The following is a 19,216-nucleotide window of genomic DNA, read 5'->3' as shown; positions in this document are numbered from 1 at the left end:
CAAAATCCTTGAAGAAGCAAAAAAGACTGAAGAACTGATTTTAAACTGGAAGATTCTCTCTTAAACAGAAAGGATGGAAGATATTGGGCAAACCAAAGCTTGTGTTTAGGTCTACTGGCATGGAGGTTTGTTTTCTCTATGAAATTACACGCACAGTCATCGGATAAGAGTGAAAAGGTTGATGTCAGCGTTGGAGGTTTGAGACTGGGGAAAAGTTTAAGGTAACTAGTGGAGAAAAAGGAGCGAGAACTTCTCGTTAGCATCTAAGAGTTCAAATGATTTGACTTCATTATTTTAGCGCTGCTAATCTGAGCAGTTATAGGTGCCACGGAACGGGCAATAGAGGGAAGGCTGCGTCAAATTATAGACCTTGGACTACAAACTGAGTGGGAAAGAAAGCAACGAAAGGAAGAAGGGGGTAAATAAATTAGCCTTTCAAGCCTGGAGGTCTGGATGAAAACAACGAAAAGCTGTGGGCCGGCGAGTAGATCTGATTAACTTGATTAAAAATCGTAACTCTTTAGCGATGACAAGGTATTGGCCCCAAACGCCAACTTCTCGTTTATTCCGTATCCAAATGATGGGCGTGGGGGGCATCAGGAAAACTGGACCACCTGGCCTCCAGCGGTTTCCCACCACCGAGGCCCGCCCCACCGCAGGGGGTCGGCCCGGCGCCTGCGCACTTTGCGCCCCAGCTGATCGCGCCTGCGCGCGGCGCCGCCACCGCTCCTTCCATTGGGCTTTCCACCGCGCGGGACTAAACGCGCTTCCGGGACTCCGCCCGCCGCGAGGAGTTGGCCGTTGTCAGCGCCGCGAGCTCCGGAGACTCGCCCTTGCTTAGCCAGAAACCCTTCGCCTGGGCCCGCGCGGGAGGAGCGGGGCCTCTGAGGGGAGCGGCGACCCCGCCGGCCCCGGTTTGTTTCCCTGGCGGCGGCAGCTTCTTCCGTAGGACAATATGTTCAAGAGAATGGCCGAATTTGGGCCTGACTCCGGCGGGAGAGTGAAGGTCAGTGCCCAGCACGCGCCTCCCCTCCGGGAGTGGCTCTCACGTCCCGGCTCCAACCTGCGCAGCGTTGGGGAGGGCCCGGTTGTTTTCCCTCTCGCGCCTTCTCAGCTCGGGCTTGGACAGTGGTTTCTAGACGGAGAGCGAGTCAAAGCCGCTGCGGGAAAATCAGTGTTTCTTTTCTTTTGGCCACGATTTGACCGCCTCTCCACCCCCTTCCCTCCCAGCCAAAAAACAAGCTGTGGTGGCTTGAGGGAGAAGTGGACGTAATAGCTGCTTTGAGGGCTTGGTGCTCATCTGCCAGCCCAGGTCACCGGTGAACTGGGGGTGCCATCCACCTGAGTGTGAGGATAATAAGAGCAGCAGGTACTGGGTTCTCCGCTTACCGTGCCAAGCAGAGTAGCTAACCGCTTTACCCGATTCTCTGATTCAGTCCCTACAGCAGCCTTACAAAGGCTTACCCACACAGCATGTGCAGCTGCGAAAACTGAAGAACTTGGGGGGATAGAAAAGTTCAGAAAACTTGCCCGAGTTCATGATGTCCACAAAGCCCCCAAAGCTTCGGCCAAGATGTTAATCGAGGCGTGCAGAGAAGATAACACTTGCCCGCACAGAGAGAACATTTCGTAAATGTTAGTTTTCTTTTGTTTTTAAAGTTGCTGGCGTGGAGCCTAACATAATGTTTGACACTGACCCATTTCCCTCCCACTTTCCTACATCCCCTGGCACATTAGTTTTTAAGGCAGGGCTCTCTGGTTCTTGATATTTTACTTCTTGATTTTAGGTTTATTGCAGAAAGGAAATTTTTCTTTAAAAAGAACTCACCCACGGGGCACCTGGGTGGCTCAGTCGATTAGACAGCTGCCTTTGGCTCAGGTCATGGTCTCAGCGTCCTGGGATTGAGCCCCACATCGGGCTCCCTGATCAGGGGGAAGCCTGCTTCTCCCTCCCTCTGCTGCTCTCCCCCTGCTTGTGCTTGCGCGCTGTCAAATAAATAAAATCTTTATAAAGAAAGAAATATCACCCACGTTAGCACCAATCTAGTTACTCTAGCTTTTCATCAAATCCTGATCCGTGTCATACATAATTTTTACATAATTTTGACTGTACGTGTATACAACTCTTATGCACAGTGCTTTAATATCACATGCAAAGTAGGAGTTCTTGGAAAATTTCAGAAACTACCAAAATTTAATGGAAAGATGTCAGGTAGAATTCATAGTGCCAGAAACTTCATCATAAATATATATTTTGCCCAAGCTTTGGGCAAGGTTTGGCACTAATAGGAAAATACTACCAAAGGGTTAAAACGTTAGCTTTTGGAGAACTTTCAGAACTTTCTCTATTTGTAATCATGTAAGGTTCAAAAAGTTTTAAGTCCAAAGTGATTTGAGGAGATAGGCTTGTAGTCCTCAAATGCTTTTCCACCAGACATGCCTGTGAGTTAGTCATGTAAAGCTTTAAAATTAAGGATTTATTTCTCATTCTTGATGATTGTTATGTGGTTTTGTAGGCATCTTTTTCCAATTTAGATAAATTTCCTTCAGTTAGAAAGTCTGTTGACAGATGAACCCCCTTTGCATCACCGAGGAAATCTGCAAGTGCTAGCAACACAGTAATAGCTGCAGGATGTGTTACTCATACCCCATGCCAGTGCTCCTTCTGCTCCCTCATCTGTTGTTGCCCCAAGTGTCAAATAGCACTTACTGTGATTATTTAAATTCTCATACAAACTGCTTGCCTTCTTTTAATAACTTGAGGCTAATAGGGATTGGATTGGTCAATTTTCCAGCCAAAGTGAAAAGTTTTTCCATTTGTTCACAGCTTTTCCTTCTTATGAATTGAGTACATTGGCACAGCACTTTTAATATGTGGTATATCTTGCTTTTTGACCTTCAGATACATTTTTACTGTTGAACAATTAGTCTCAAATTTCATGTGCAACATTCAGCATTTTCTCCTCCCTTGAAATTTTTTGTCTCTCTTTTTCATGATAATCCGGCAATAGTCACCACCTCTATACATACCAGATGTGATGAGAAACATGTACTTCCATCTCAGAACTTAACACATAAGTAATGAATTGAAAAATGTTTGCCTTAATTCTACCTAAAATCCTCTCCCAGACTTTCTTTAGTATTTGTACTATGCTTTGGAAAACACTGCTGTAAACTGATAAATCAAGACATTATTTCCCTCAGGTAATGGCAGTCAAAATTGGCGGTGTTAATTCCTGAGGCTCGCTTTAAGGTTTGTAAATAAAGAGCCTTTGCCTTTCTTAAAAAAAATCTCTCAAAGTATTTTACATGATTTAAATAGACATTTTCCAAGTTGGAACATTGTAATTAATCTGGTGTTCAGTTACTTGTGTTAATATGAAGATAATTGTCTAATACTGATTTGATTGAGAGAAATCCATGTTATAAGCAAACTCTAGGTATTTAGATTGCCTGCCATTCCTTAAAATAAGTTTTCAGGGTGCCTGGGTGGCTGGCTCAGTTGGTTAAGTGACTGCCTTCGGCTCAGGTCATGATCCTGGAGTCCCGGGATTGAGCCCCGCATTGGGCTCCCTGCTCGGCAGGGAGTCTGCTTCTCCCTCTGACCCTCCCCCCTCTCATGCTCTCTCTCTCTCTCAAATAAATAAATAAAATAAAAAACAAACCCAAGTTTTCAGAGCTCTTCTGTATATTTGGGTAAATGATGCAATATTAATTGGTGTTGAAATTATTTTTCTTTTAGGGGGTTACTATCGTCAAACCAATAGTTTATGGTAATGTTGCTCGATATTTTGGAAAGAAAAGAGAAGAGGATGGGCACACCCATCAGTGGACCGTGTATGTAAAACCATATAGAAATGAGGTAGGCACTTGTTTCTCCTATAACTTTTTGAAGCCACAGTTTGTTTTTGATTGAAGATAAATTGTAATATTATGTTACAGTAACTTTCTGATGATAAAATTGGCCCATTGTAGAAATGTCACCCCCAAAAAATTGAAAGAAAAAAGTGAGAGTTGTCATCTCATAACAGTTAGTAGAAATCAATTTTCCAATAATGTTTTCTAACTAAAGTTATGATATCAAGAACCATGCTATAAACACAGCACATCTTCCAATCATTGTGTCTTAAGTTAGCTTCATATTTAATCAGGTGTTTCAGGAAGAGTAGTTCATACTGTTTTGGGAACAATTTGGTAATAAGACCATCAGAGGAGATGAAAGACAAAAAACTATGGATGCTGGTAATTTTGTTTTGTTGCTAAATCTCTAATGCCTGGAATACAGTCAGTGCGTAGTAGGTATTCAGCAGATACTCAGTGAATGAATATTTGTCGATTTAAAACCCTTTAAAGTTCACAGAAAAACTTGTGTATGAATGTTTGTAACAGCATTATTCATAATAGCCAAAGAAATGGAAACAACCTAAGTATCTTTCAGCTGATGAATGGATAAATAAAATGTGGTATATCCATACAATAGAACATTATTAGGCAGTTAAAAGAAATAAAGTACTGATACATGCTACTACCACATGGAATGTTTAGAAACATTATGGTAAGTGAAAGAAGCCAAACCAAAAGCCACATATTGGATGATTCCATTTTTATAACATGTCCAGAATAGGCAAATCCATAGACACAGAAGATAGATTAATGGTTGCCAGTGGATGGGTGGAAGAGGGATTTAGGGGTGAGTGCTAATAGGTATGGGGTTTCTTTGTGTGTGATGAAAATATTCTAGATTTGATTGTGGGAATGGTTGTACAACTCTGAGTGTACTAAAAACCATTAAATAGTTAACTATAAATGGGTGAATTGTGTGGTATGTGAATATCTTGAAGCTGTTATTTAGAAAAAAACAAGAAACCTTCAATGACTGACCTGTTGCCCTCAGGATAAAGTTAAAATTATCATGTTTTAGGGGCGCCTCAGTGGCTCAGTCGGTAGAGCTTGTGACTCGATCTGGGGTTGTGAGTTCGAGCCCCATGCTGGGGATAGAGATTACTTAAAAATAAAATCTTAAAAACACACACACACACAAAAACGGTTTTAGAAGGCCTGCCATGGTCTTTCCCAATTCTGCCTCTGTAGCTTATCCCTTGCTGTGTTTGCCTCATCATTTCCTTCTACCCTCCATTCCATCAATACTAGAGCACTCTCAGTTTCCCAAAGGGACACTCTTAAATGTCATCATTCCTTACTTCCTACCTACTCCATTCTTATTGTTCCCTTAGGTATTAGTTTAAAAGTATTTTCTTTCAGGGTGCCTGGGTGGCTCAGTTGGTTGAGCGACTGCCTTCGGCTCAGGTCATGATCCTAGAGTCCCGGGATCGAGTCCCGCATCGGGCTACCTGCTCAGCGAGGAGCCTGCTTCTCCCTCTAACCCTCCCCCCTCTCATGTACTCTCTCTCTCTCTCATTCTCACTCTCTCAAAAATAAATAAATCTTTTAAAATAAATAAATAAATAAATAAATGTATTATCTTTCAAACTACTCTCTTAATCTCCAAAGATTAAATCAGGTGCCATTCCTACAAATTTGTACCTGTTGCCCTCCTAACACAGATTACATTGAAACGCTGATTTTCTTGTCTCTCCCTGCCATGAGGACAAGAGTTCATTATTTACCATGGTGGCATCTGGTATCCAGTATCGGTCATTTGTAGAAAAAAATGAATGAAAGTATTTCCAAAGAGTCTTCAAATATGCTTATGAAAAGCTCCCTCAAAAAATGTTCACAATAGGGCGCCTGGGTGGCTCAGTTGGTTAAGCGACTGCCTTCGGCTCAGGTCATGATCCTGGAGTCCCGGGATCGAGTCCCACATCAGGCTTCCTGCTCAGCAGGGAGTCTGCTTCTCCCTCTGACCCTCTTCCCTCTGGTGCTTTCTATCTCTCATTCTCTCTCTCTCTCAAATAAATAAATAAAATCTTTAAAAAAAAAAATGTTCACAATATAATGTAAGTGATGAAAGCAGATGTTAGTATATCGTTATGACCCTAATTAAAAATGTAGATAATCACATAAAAAGATTTCCCAAAAGCAAATAAAAAGATTGATGAATACTACTGTCGAGTGTGACTGATTCAGTTTTACATTTTTCTACAGTGAATTTTTTTTTGAAAAAGCCATTTTCCCTAGGAGAATCCCTTTTATGTGCCAGAACTAATGAATATGCTCCTGTGCTTCAAAATAAGATTAGGAAAAGGAGTTTTTTATCTGATGGTTTTAGGTTGCTTAGTTTAGTTGACCTTAGCTTTATGTAATATAATTTTGTTTTTTAAAGTTGCTTAGGTCTTAGATGTGCTTTAGTTTGTATGCTTATTCCTATTAAATATATTGGAAATGTACTATTTTTATAGAAAATCAAAATTGATTTAGAGCATTGTCTATAGAGATATATAAAAATAGGATTCGCAAAACAAGTGAATTAGGGACATGTATATTCCTGTATGTTATGAGTTGTGAAAGAATTCAACTCAGGCCTCCTTTGTTTAAAATAAAAACCAGGGGCGCCTGGGTGGCTCAGTCGTTGAGCGTCTGCCTTTGGCTCAGGTCATGATCCCAGGGTCCTGGGATTGAGTCCTGCATCGAGCTCCCTGCTCAGTGGGAAGCCTGCTTCTCCCTCTCCCGCTCCCCCTGCTTGTGTTCCTGCTCTCGCTCTTTCTCTGTCAAATAAATAAATAAAATCTTAATAAATAAATAAAATAAAATAAAAACCAAATCTGTGTATAATTCATGTTTTTTAGAAAGTTATAGATTCCACTGGGGATTAAGGAGTACACTTGTCATGATAAGCACTGTGTGATGTGTGGAATTATTGAATCACTATATTGTACACCTGAAACTGTTAACTTGTGTGTTAACTATACTGGAATTAAAATAAAAGAAAATAAAATTGGATTCCATAAAATTTGACGGAAAGTGTATTTTATAAAATTAGGTACAATGCTCAGTGTATTTTCCTCATAGTTTTTAAATGTAGATGGCAGAACTAATTCCTCTGTATTTTAGGATATGTCAGCATATGTGAAGAAAATCCAATTTAAATTACATGAAAGCTATGGCAATCCTTTAAGAGGTACAGTACAGTTTTTTGATTCATAATATAAAATTTAACATTTAAAAAGATGGAGACTGTATCAGTATTTTTTGTAATTTATAGTTGTTTTATTTTTTTTCTCTTCAGTTGTTACTAAGCCTCCATATGAAATTACTGAAACAGGATGGGGTGAATTTGAAATAATCATCAAAATATTTTTCATTGATCCTAATGAGAGACCTGTGAGTAATGATAATCTTTGCAAACATAAAATAGATTTTTGTAATTGTGAAAATGTAATCTACTTAATGAATAGTTTGTTATATGTTGCCATTTTTATTCAGATACACTTTATGTAAGTTTATGGCATGGTGTATCTTGCCATGAGTGAAGGTTTTTCATTTTTATGGGAAATGCCTTTCAAAACTTATTTTTCAAGTATAGAAAGAAGCGATATAATGTGAACATTTCTCAGAAAGAAACCATGGAATCATATGATTACTACAGCAAAAAAAGTTTAAAATTCATTAATATTCTTTGGTTATTAGTAATAAACGAGATGAGTCCATCTGCTGTCTAGAATGAGAGTATCCGGGTTTTTATAGTTAAAAGCCCTAGCAACAGTCTTTTTGCTTTTTCAAGTTGCTATCAGTACTAGCAGCTTTATTTTATTCATGAATTTTTATTTATAACCACGGATTTTTTCATCTTTTGTTCTCTTATATTGTTGCTTGATAATGTAAAAAGTCCCTCAAAATGTTCACTTTGATTCCTCAGCAGTTTTGTGAGGTTGATGATATTGTCATTTTAGACATGAGGATACTAAGGCTCAGAGATCAAGTCATATGCTCAAAACACAGTTAACTGTGGCAGAGCTAGTTTTTGAACCCAGGTTATTTGCATTCAGACTTCACATTCTTTCCATTACCCTTTCTTTTGACTAAAACTACTCAGCTTGTTTTGTTTGTAAACCCATAGGGTTACAACTCAGTTATGGCTCTCTCATTCCACATGTGTGGTTGGTGTTTAACTCGTTTCAGGTCATCACCATTAATTTTCATGTTGATAGATTCAGTGCATTTCTTTAGCACCAAACATTTACACTTTAATAATCAGATTACATTTTTAAAATTGTATGTGCTTCTAAAGGAGCTGACTATGACCTGGGCCTGTAGTTTGGAGAATTAGTTCCTAGTGGACTGCACCAGAGATATCTGAGTTGTTTTTTAAAAATTCAAACTCCTAGGCCCCATCCCCTGGAGAGTCTGATTTAGTAGGTTTGGAGAGGGGCCAGCACAGTAAGATTTAGGACTCATAGGTATAGGCCGTACTCTTCCTTTGTAGGAATTCCTTTAGGCAGTCTTTTAAATGAGAGCCTTGTTTGGGCTTACTGTCTCCAGTAGAAAGACTATTGACTTTTGTCATTAAGTGAAACTGGGGTAGTTCTAGTGCTAAGAAAGCTCTAGTTTATGTTAAGCTTCCTTGAACTTTTTACTGATAACTTATCATACATTCGTTTTCTTTTCTCCTGAATAACATCTATAGCTCATTTAAATGTTTTCCATGTGATAAGGTTTTCAGATCTCCTATTAATTCTTTTGTCCTTCTAGAATACTCTCAACAGACATTATATTCTATCTGGCAAGAAGTTATTGAATATCCATTATTTGCCAAGATACTGTTCAAGGGGTAGGATACAAAGATGAGATACTGCTCCAGATGAGATACTGCTCCTGTCCTTAATGGAAATAATCTATGAGGGAGAATAGAATACAGAAATACAGCAGATGTTGAGAGAGAAGGAAAAGAAATCAGTAATGCTAGTAGGGCAGAAACTCTTTAACTTTTTAAGATTGCTTGGAATTCATTTTTACTTTGAGAATGTGCTGCCTTGGGCGCCTGGGTGGCTCAGTCGGTTAAGCGTCTGCCTTCAGCTCAGGTCATGATCCTGGAGTCCCGGGATCGAGTCCCGCATCGGGCTCCCAGGGAGTCTGCTTCTCCCTCTGACCCTGCCCCCTCTCGTGCTCTCTCTCTCTCTCATTCTCTCTCTCAAATAAATAAAATCTTTAAAAAAAAAAGAGAGAATGTGCTGCCTTACCTGTTTGTTCTTCAGCTGTCCTATCCACCGCTCCCAGTTGGAAAATAAATCTCTGAAAGAAATTATATCATGTAACCTTGTTATGAGACAACTCTCAAAGTCCACTCTTGGAAAGAGTGCTTATTGTACTTCTGCAGTGATTAATTTATTGAATAGGTTTCCGTATAGATCTACACAGGCCTGAATTTTATTACCCAAAAACTGTTGTCATATTCTTTTAGTATAATGAAACCATTATACTTTTTTAATTGTTGACTCTTCAAAATAAGTCATGAAGTTTTATTTAAAATATAAAAGAAAGACACAGGTAATATGTGATTTATTTCTGTTACCTGGTTATAGATTAAAAATCTATAGCTCAAACCATTATAGATTGTAGATCAAACCATTATAAAAGGAATGATTGTTCCTAAAAGCAAAATGCTAAAATTGGGTTTTTATTCCTAGAAATATCTTTGTGGCTAGTTTTGGCATTTTCATTGCTCTAAGAATCTTCAAACACCCCTCAAAATTAGGGACATCTGTCTTGACATTTTTCATTGTCTATATCTGCATGAATGCCTCTAAGTGTCTGAATAATAAATTCAAGGAAGGACAGTTTTATGATGCAGTTTTAAATTGTTTTTAAATTATAAAAGTAAGGTATGTACATGGTTTAAAAAAGGATTTTAAAAGTAAAAAATACAGGCCCCCTGTATCAGTTTCTTAGGGCTGCCATAACAAAGCACCACAAACTGAGTAGCTAAAAACAACATATTTATTCTCATGGTTCTGGAGGCAAGGTATTGGCCATGCTTTCTCCAAAACCTCTAGGGAAGGATCCTTTCTTGTGTCTTCTAGTTCCTGGTAGCCCCAGGTGTTTCTTGGCTTTGGTGGCATAACTAAAATCTTTGCCTCCATTGTCACCTGGCTCCTCTCCCTCCTTGTCTCTGTGTCTCTTATGAGGACACCAGTCATATTGGGTTAGGGCCTTACCTAATAACTCCCATCTTAACTTTATTACATCTGCAAAGACCCTATTTCCAAATAAGGTCACATTTACTAGTACTGAGGGTTAGGACTTCGGCATATCTTTTGGGGGACACAGTTCAACCCATAACATCTTCTTTCTCCCACCTTGCCCTTTCCCTAGGAAAACCACAATGATTGTTTTCTGTTTTTCTAAAATAACTCCCATGCATCTCTATAGCTGTATTTTATGTCATTTTTCTACATTGTCACTCTGTAGAGATGTTTTCTAACATCCATACCTCCCCTCTTTAAAACATTCATGTTTAGTAGATGTGGATAGATTATAATACCTAATAGGAAAATGAAAGTACAGAATTTGAGTGATTTGCCACAGAGTAACTTGTAGTTGAGATAAGATCCTGAATTTGACATGTTAACTAATTCTACTTTCTGATTCGGTTACAGAAATCATGATGTCTCACGATGATGAAAACCATTGCACAGATGTGACATCTATTTTTATTTCACAGGTAACCCTCTATCATTTATTAAAGCTGTTTCAGTCAGACACCAATGCAATGCTGGGAAAAAAGACAGTGGTTTCAGAGTTCTATGATGAAATGGTAAGAAGATTTTATAATGAGAATTTTAAAAGCATTTTAAGTTGTAGAACTTCAAAGTTATTGGGCTTTTTTTCATTCTATCCCATTAGATATTTCAAGACCCAACAGCAATGATGCAACAATTATTAACAACATCTCGCCAGCTAACATTAGGAGCCTATAAGCATGAAACAGAATGTAAGTGCCATGAGTTCATAATTAATCCTGAAAAATAATGTATTCTATAATGGTGAAAGGATTATTATTAGTGACTATTCAATTTTTTTCTAAGGATATATAAAGGTAAATTTTTTAGGAGTTAAAAAAAATATATGTATTACTATAGAACCTCTAAGAAGGATGTTTTAAATTGTTCACAAAGTAGCCTCTCACATTGTCTGAAATACTGTCTTTTATTCCCTAATTACATTTTAGCATAGCTTTTCACTAATCTTGCTTAACTTGTCACTCAGCCATTTTCTGTTTACTAGTCTTTGCTGATAAAATCTGGGAAGAACCTTGCAGAACATAATTACAGTTGACCCTTGAATAACGCAGGGGTAAGAGGTGCTGACCACTATCCTCTGCCCAACCCGCCAATAGTCAGAAATCTGTATAAGTCTTCACTTCCCAAACACTGAATTACTAATAGCCTACTGTTGACTGGAAGCCTTATTAATAAACAGTCAATTAACACATATTTTATATATGTATTTTAGTATGTGTAATAAAGTAAGCTAGAGAAAAAATGTTAGTCATAAGAGAAAATGCGTTTACAGTACTGTACTGCATTTACTGGAAAAAAAAAAAAACCCATGTATAAGTGGACCCATGCAGTTCAAACCCATGTTGTTCAAGGGTCAACTGTATACTTTTGTACATAGTAGTCCCCCTTATCCATGATTTCACTTTTCGAGGTTTCAGTTACTTAGGGTCGACAGTGGTCCAGAAGCAGGTGATCCTCTTCCTGGCACATTGTCAGAAGGTCAGTGGTGGCCTAATGCTGTGTCACAGGGCCTGCATCATTCACCTCACTTCATCTCACCACTTAGGCATTTTATCATCTGATATCATCACAAGAAGGGTGAGTACCATACAATCAGATATTTTGAGAGAGAGAGAGAGACCACATTTACATAACTTTTATGACAGTATATTGTTATAATTAATCTATTTTACTAGTTATTGTTAATTTCTTACTGTGCCTAATTTATAAATTAAACTTGATCATAGGTCTGTATGCATAGGAGAAAGCAGAGTCTGTATAGAGTTCAGTATTATCTGTGGTTTCAGGCATCTACTGGGGGTCTTGAAATGTATCCCCCATGGGTAAGGGGGGACTACTGTACTGTGAACTAGCTTATCTCTTTTTCTTTAACCTATGTCATTTTACATAGTTTAGATTAATGCTGGGGTGGTGAATACTAGAACGACATATCGATAATCAGTCACTTTATATTTTCCCTCTAAGCTGACGTGGCATCAGAATCCCTTACGCATCACTCCATGCAGCTACTGCCAATCATTAGCAGTTGGTACTCAAGATGATACCTATTTGCCATCCTTGTGTTAACATTTATGTCAGCACTCATTCAGTTTTTCTTTGATCTTCCATTCATTTGCTTATAGTATATATTGAGCACCAGTTATATACCAGGCATTGTTCTAGGTTCAGAAGGTAGAGCCGTGTCCAAACCAGACAAAAATCCCTCCTTCATGAAGCTTACACTCTATTGAGAGAAAGGCAGATTATTAAATAAATAGAAGAGTAAAGTGTAAGTTAGTAATCAGGTGATATGGAGAAAAACAGCAGGGAAGGGAACACTTTTGGTGGGAGGAGATGGTTGGAGTTTTAAATATCAGGTCAGAGAATACATTTGTGAAGCATATTAAAAGTTCATAAAACTATACTACTGATAATAAATTTGTAGAGATTTGCCCAAGCACAATGATCTAGCTATTAATAATTGCTTCTACAAGGAATAATTAAAACAATAGTGCACACTTAATGAGAGCTTACTGTGTGCTAGATAAGTGCTTTACATTTCTGAACTTACTGAATTATGGGTATAACCACCCTAGGAGGCAGATGCTACTCTTAGCCCCGTTCTGTGGCTAAAGGCCCTCGTGCATAGAGAGGTTTGATGACTTGTCTCAAATCACCCAGTAGAGCCGGGATTTAACCGGAATTTGTGCTGTTTGGTCTGTTCTATGAATATGCTGTTTTATCTCTGCAAAAGCCTTATAGTCTGTGCTTCTAACCAGTAAGTTATATTGGCTTGCAAAAATAATAATTCTCTTTGGATTGATTTACTCTAAATTGAGGCTTAATTTAGAGATTTAAAACAAATTTTTCTTCTTTATATAAGCATTTAATATATAGGAAGCAGAAAACTGAAACAAGCTAAAAGAAGTTCTTAAATGTTTTCCCTTATGATCTCATTGCTAATTAGGTCTTCTTCCAAGTACATCATGCCCTTTGCAGTCTTATGATTGGTCAGAAAATAAAGTGTAATGACCAAACGAAACAACAAGAATCGGTATCTATAGTATGTGCTGTCCTTTTGACAAATAAGTTGGATCAGGTCTTCCCGACTAGATTTAAAACTACCTGTTAACCATTGTACCTGACTCCTTGATGTTTCCCAAATTTGTATGTGTTGTTTCCAGGGCCTGTGATGTCCACTTCATCCATCTAATTCCTTTCTCATTGTTTAAAACTCAGCTCAGATTTTACTGCTGCCAAGAAGCCTTCCTTGATACACACACCCTTTCACACTGGTATGAATCCAGTCTGCTCTCATAGCTCCCTATGACACTGTGCTGCATTTTTCTTTCTTGTCTATCATCTACCTTACCCCAGCATCTAACAAAGTGCCTTTCACTCAGTATATGTTTTTTCATTGATGTGGAGAGAGGGAGAAAGGGAATAAAAATTGTTGCATAGTAAAAAAAAAAAAAGCACTCTAAACAAAGTCAGAAGACAGACAAGCCATGAAAAAATATTGTACTCCTATCACAAATGATTAGTTTCTTTAATATATAAAGAGCTCCTGCACATCAGTAAGAAAGGCCAATAACTAAAAAGCTTCTGCACAGCTAAGGAAAGTACCAACAAAATGAAAAGACAACATACTGAATGGGAGATGATACTTACAGATTATATATCTGATAAAGGGTGAATATTCAAAATGTATAAAAGAACTCCTACAACTCAATAGCAAAAAAAAGCAAACAATCCAGTTTAAAAATGAGCAAGATTTGGATATTTTTCCAAAGAAGACATACAGATGGCACATAAAAATGTGCTCAGTATCACTAATCTTCAGGGAAATGCAACTTAAAAATTACAATGAGATATGACCTCACACCTGTTAGAATGGCTGTTTTCTAAAGGACAAGAAATGCAAGTGTTGGCAAGGATGTGAAGAAAAGGGAACCCTGATGCACTGTTGGTAGGCATGTAAATTGGAGGTTCCTCAAAAAATTAAAAATAAAACTACCATATGATCCAGCATTTCCACTTCTGGATATTTATATGAAGAAAATAGAATCACTAGCACTAACTTGAAAATTGAGAAGAGATACACACCTCTGTGTTCATTACAGCATTATTTACAATAGCCAAGATATGAAAACAACCTAAGTGTCTACTGATGAATGAATAAAGAAAATGTGGTATATATACACAATGGAATATTATTCAGCCATAAAAAAAGAAGGGAATCTTGCCATTTGTGACAACATGGATGGGCCTTGAGGGTATTATGCTAAGTGAAATAAGTCAGAAAAAGACAAATGCCAAATGATCTTACTTACATTATGGAATCCTAAAAAAAAATAATAATAAACCAAAACACTGGGGCGCCTTGGTGGCTTAGTTGGTTAGGCATCTGACTTGGTTTTGGCTCAGATCATGATCTCAGAGTCTTGAGATTGAGCGCCACATTGAGCTTTGCACTCAGCAGGCAGTCTACTTCTCTCCCTCTCCCTCTCCTCCTGCTCACACACGCACATGCTCTAAAATAAATAAATCTTAAAAAAAACAAACTCATAGATAGAACAGATTGGTGGTTGTTGGAGATGAGGGTGGGAGGTTGGTGAAATGGCTGAAAGGGGTCAAAAGGCACAAACTTCCAGTTACAAAATAAAGAAGCCAGTTACAAAATAAATAAGTCCTGGGGATGTAATATACAGCATGGGGACTATAGTTAGCAATACCGTATTGCATATTTGAAAGTTGCTAAGAGATCTTAAAAGTTCTCATCACAGGAAAAAAAAATTTGTAACTATGGCGACAGATGTTAGACTTACTGTGATGATCATTTTGCAGTGTATACAAATGTGGAATCATCATGTTGTACACCTGAAACTAATATGTCACTTATACCTCAATTTATTAAAAAGACCAATAATGCGGTAGAAAAATTAGCAAAGGTGGGCACCTGGGTGGCTCAGTAGTTAAGCGTCTGCCTTCGGCTCGGGTCATGATCTCAGGGTCCTGGGATCGAGCCTCACATCAGGCTCCCTGCTCAGTGGTTGGTGTGCTTCTCCCTCTCCCTCTGCCCCTGCTCATGTGCTCTCTCGCTCATTCTCTCTCTCAAATAAAATAAATCTTAAAAAAAAAAAAAAAAGGAAAGACAGTCCATAGAAAGGAAGGGAGAAATGTCTCTCCTAAGCATAAAAAGATTGGTCAGCCTTAGTAGTAAAAAGAGAAAGGCAAATTAAATTTAGCCTGAAATACCATTTTTAACCTTTCCGGGTAACTGAGATCAAGAAGTTGATACAGTAGGAAAACGGACATACAATGCTAGTGGGATTGTAAAGTAATAGAACCTTTTAAGAGTTACTTGGCATTCCTTCAAAGTTACAAGTACATATATCCTAACAATTGTACTTACAGGAATTTATCCTACAAGTGTACTGAGTATCCTACAAATACACTGAAATAATTACAGCATACACATTATGGCATTGTGTGTAAAAGAAAAAATGGAGATACTTTGTATATCAGAGGGGACAGATTAATGAGTTATGTATGTCCATTAGGTGAAGTCATCTGGAGCCATTAAAAGAATGAGACAGCTGTAGGATACAGAGTGGGCTTTCAGATGTAATATTAAGTGAAGCAGCAAGATGCAGAGCAGTGTGTAGATATTATGATACCACTTGTTTTGGGGGTGAGAAGAAATCACACTTAGACGTGTGCTTGTCTGTGAACAAAATATTTCTGAAAGATACCAAAGAAACCTAAAACTGATTATCTCCGGGAAGAAACACTGGTTGGTTGGGGGGACAGAGGTGGAAGGAGACATTTTTTCATTATCTACATTTTTCAGCCTTTTAGTTTTGTATCATATGTAGGTACTCCTATTGTTAAAAACAATTTTCAAAGTTAAAATTAAGCATTGAAAGAAATTACAAAGAAAAATAAGGATTGTTTTGGCAATATAAAATTTTACATGTATAATAAGATGTATCATAAAAAGAAAGTCACCAGCCATAAAGAAAATAAATATTGCATGTTTTTAATGTGCTAGATGCTTTACATTTATTACTTAATCCTCAAATATTCTCTGGGAAATAACAGTTTTAACTGTACCAAATAGAAACCAGATTGGGGGAGACTTAGGAGATAATCAGTATTTAGCTAATAAGGGGCCAAGGTTGTATTTGAACTGAAGTCCCTCTGATTTCAAAGGGTTCCCTCCCCCCACCACGCCAAACCATGCTGCTTCCAGTTAGTGATCATCTTATTAAAGGTAAAGTACAACTGTGCTTTAATAGTCATCAGCAGCAATTACCTGAAATGTCCACAAGATGGAACTGCTGGACAAAAGTAGGCATTTTTCTTTGTAAAACAATACTATGCTCTCCAAGTGGGTTATTTAAATAGGTGTGTTCTATTTTGCAGTAATGATACTTTCTTTAGTAATTTGTTATGTAACCAGCTAGAATGTTTTAAGTATTTAGTGTTCCTCTGTCATAATGGTAGTTAGGATGGCTTTTTATGTACCTAACAGTATTCTCTTAGATACTTTATGTACATTAATTCATTTAAAATTTTTGAATAAAGTTTTAGATACAAACTAAAAATAAAAGTTTAGAGATCTACTTACTAAGATGCTACGTCCTCTTTAGTAGCTGGTCATTAATACTGGTAGAAGTCATTCCACGAACACCAAGAAAATAGAAAAGCTCAACTAAGCACATTATCTCCCAGAACTTCTGTAAAACCATTAAGACTAGTTTGGGGACAACATATGCTAAATGAGACAATTAAAACTAGAAGTTAAAAAAATTAAAAATTTTTTCAAATATGAGGTGTTCGTTATAGTCTCATTATAATGAGAAATTAGCATAGAAATAATAAATAACTGGGGCGCCTGGGTGGCTCAGTTCGTTAAGCAACTGCCTTCGGTTCAGGTCATGATCCCAGGGTCCTGGGATCGAGCCCCACATCAGGCTCCCTGCTCGGCGGGAAGCCTGCTTCTCCCTCTCCCACTCCCCCTGCTTGTGTTCCCTTTCTCGCTGTCTCTCTCTCTGTCAAATAACTAAATAAAATCTTTAAAAAAAAAAAAAAAGAAATAATAGCTTAGAGTAGCACAGCTAGTAAATGGTACAGCTGGAATTTCGACGTAGGTGGTTATTGCTATCTTTTTTTGTAAAAAGATAGGGGTTTGTATTACCAGCGTGATTTTGTTTATGTAAGTTTTACTTGTACATATGTTTAAGAACACTGTATTTAGTTAGCTCTTTGTATTATCTGGGTGTCTCTTAGATTGTATTCCACCTTATTTCCAAATTAATATGTATGTGGAGAGAAAAACAAGGACATTATGTCTTTTTTTTTTTTTTTTTTTTTTTAAAGACTTTATTTATTTGACAGAGACAAAGTGAGAGAGGGAACACAAGCAGGGGGAAGTGGGAGAGGGAGAAGGCAGGAAGCCGATTGGGGACTCAGTCCCAGGACCGTGGGACCATGACCTGAGCCAAAGGCAGATGCTTAATGACTGAGCCACCCAGGCGCCCCAAGGACATTATGTCTTAACATCTTAATTGTGAATGGCCAGAATTTCATTCTTAGTTGCAGAAGGCATCTTAGATTCTCTTGTGAGAGTTTAGACTTTCTACCCATCTCCGTATGTTTAATGTATCTTAAGTTGTTTACATTTCATCGTGGAAACTGACTTAAGGAAATGCCATATTTATTCCTCTCTGACATACCTTAGACATGTGAGAAAAATGAAATAGTTCAATAAAAATATGTTTTCCTTAGTTGCAGAACTTGAAGTGAAAACCAGAGAAAAATTAGAAGCTGCGAAAAAAAAAACAAGCTTTGAAATTGCAGAGCTTAAGGAGAGATTAAAGGCAAGTCGTGAAACTATAAATTGTTTAAAAAATGAAATCAGGAAACTTGAAGAAGATGATCAGACAAAAGACATATAAACAGTTCTAAGAGAGCTTATTACTAAGCTAGCTGAAAATAAGGTGGACCTTAAGGGAGAAATGGACTGCAAATGCCATGGTGTTTCTTAGAGAAACGACAGGTGTAGGTGTTGACCACAGATTTCCAGCAATGGGGTCAAAGGATTTGTACTTTTCAAGCAATCTTTAAAGTGAAATATATGTGTGTAATAAGAATGAATGCTGTATAGGCATTTTATCAGCCCATTTTGGGGTAAGTCTAATGATGTTAAGCACAATTTAAAAAAAATTTTTGCATTGTATGTATAACTTATCCTTTTGACAGTCATCACAATTTCATAATAAAGTATAAGTTGTACAAATTTTGTACTTTCCTGGTAGAATTAGATGGTAAATTAACATGTATATTTAATTTTTTAAGTTCTTACTGTCCCCATCCTAACTCTTTTGTATCTGTTGTGCCCACTGCCCAATAAGTACTCAATAAATGTAGTTTACAGATCTTGTGTCTGCCTCTTGATATGTTTCTTCCTCTTTGATGAAGCACCTTAGTTCTCTCATTACAATTAATGTATCTCCATTATATTGTGATCACACATCTCTTATTGGCACTCATTGTGGCAAAAATCATATTTTAAGTGTTGTTCTGCCTTACTACCACAGTGTCATTCATTTTCACATAGAAAAATATTTAATCCCTCGTACATTTTCCAAAGATACATAGGAAGCTGCTATGTATCAGCTTCACATATGACTCCTAATTTCTCCACTTTCTCCTTAGCCTTCTGTTCAGATCCACATAGTGAGCCGTATACTTTTGGACTCATCTAATTGGAACATGTAGTAGTCCTTAAGGCCACATGGGCTGATCTGTCTGGGCAACCTAGGACGACAATAGGTAGGAAAGTATTTTGGAAAACATGTAACAGTATTAGTTAATGGCAACCATGCCTATACCTAATGTAAGGGTTCTGTATTCTCTGTAGTATTTAACTCTCTACTCTAGCGCTTGATTCTTTTTATCTGCCCTGTAGGTTAGTTATTTTGAGTATTTGTTGCTTTATTTTTTTAAGTTGTGGCACTGACAAGCATTATGAG

The 19,216-nt window shown here is 37.7% G+C and overlaps 1 protein-coding gene across 2 annotated transcripts; it reads left to right on the top strand.

The window, feature by feature from the left end:
• Positions 1-765: 765 nt before the first annotated feature.
• Positions 766-18,772, top strand: YEATS4 (YEATS domain containing 4). Of its 2 annotated transcripts, XM_027594142.1 has the most exons (7): positions 766-1,006; positions 3,743-3,862; positions 7,012-7,078; positions 7,187-7,281; positions 10,619-10,711; positions 10,801-10,888; positions 17,970-18,772. In XM_027594142.1, exons 1-7 carry the CDS (start codon positions 956-958, stop codon positions 18,137-18,139), a joined length of 684 nt encoding a protein of 227 aa, XP_027449943.1. In that variant the 5' UTR covers positions 766-955; the 3' UTR covers positions 18,140-18,772. The 2 variants fall into 2 exon arrangements, with proteins under 2 accessions (XP_027449943.1, XP_027449944.1); XM_027594143.1 differs by lacking the exons at positions 7,012-7,078; positions 7,187-7,281.
• Positions 18,773-19,216: the final 444 nt, after the last annotated feature.

The sequence above is a fragment of the Zalophus californianus genome, chromosome 9, assembly GCF_009762305.2.
Source record: "Zalophus californianus isolate mZalCal1 chromosome 9, mZalCal1.pri.v2, whole genome shotgun sequence".
NCBI lineage: Eukaryota > Metazoa > Chordata > Mammalia > Carnivora > Otariidae > Zalophus > Zalophus californianus.
The sequence above is the reverse complement of the archived record's forward strand: the minus strand, read 5'-3'. Positions and strand labels throughout refer to the sequence as shown.

Excerpts from the sequence above, each read along its gene's own strand:
- YEATS4 (XM_027594142.1), top strand. The coding sequence starts at position 956 with ATGTTCAAGAGAATGGCCGAATTTGGGCCTGACTCCGGCGGGAGAGTG. Across the intron at positions 3,863-7,011 it reads TAAAACCATATAGAAATGAG|GATATGTCAGCATATGTGAA; the intron begins GTAGGCACTTGT and ends TCTGTATTTTAG. Across the intron at positions 10,889-17,969 it reads CTATAAGCATGAAACAGAAT|TTGCAGAACTTGAAGTGAAA; the intron begins GTAAGTGCCATG and ends TGTTTTCCTTAG.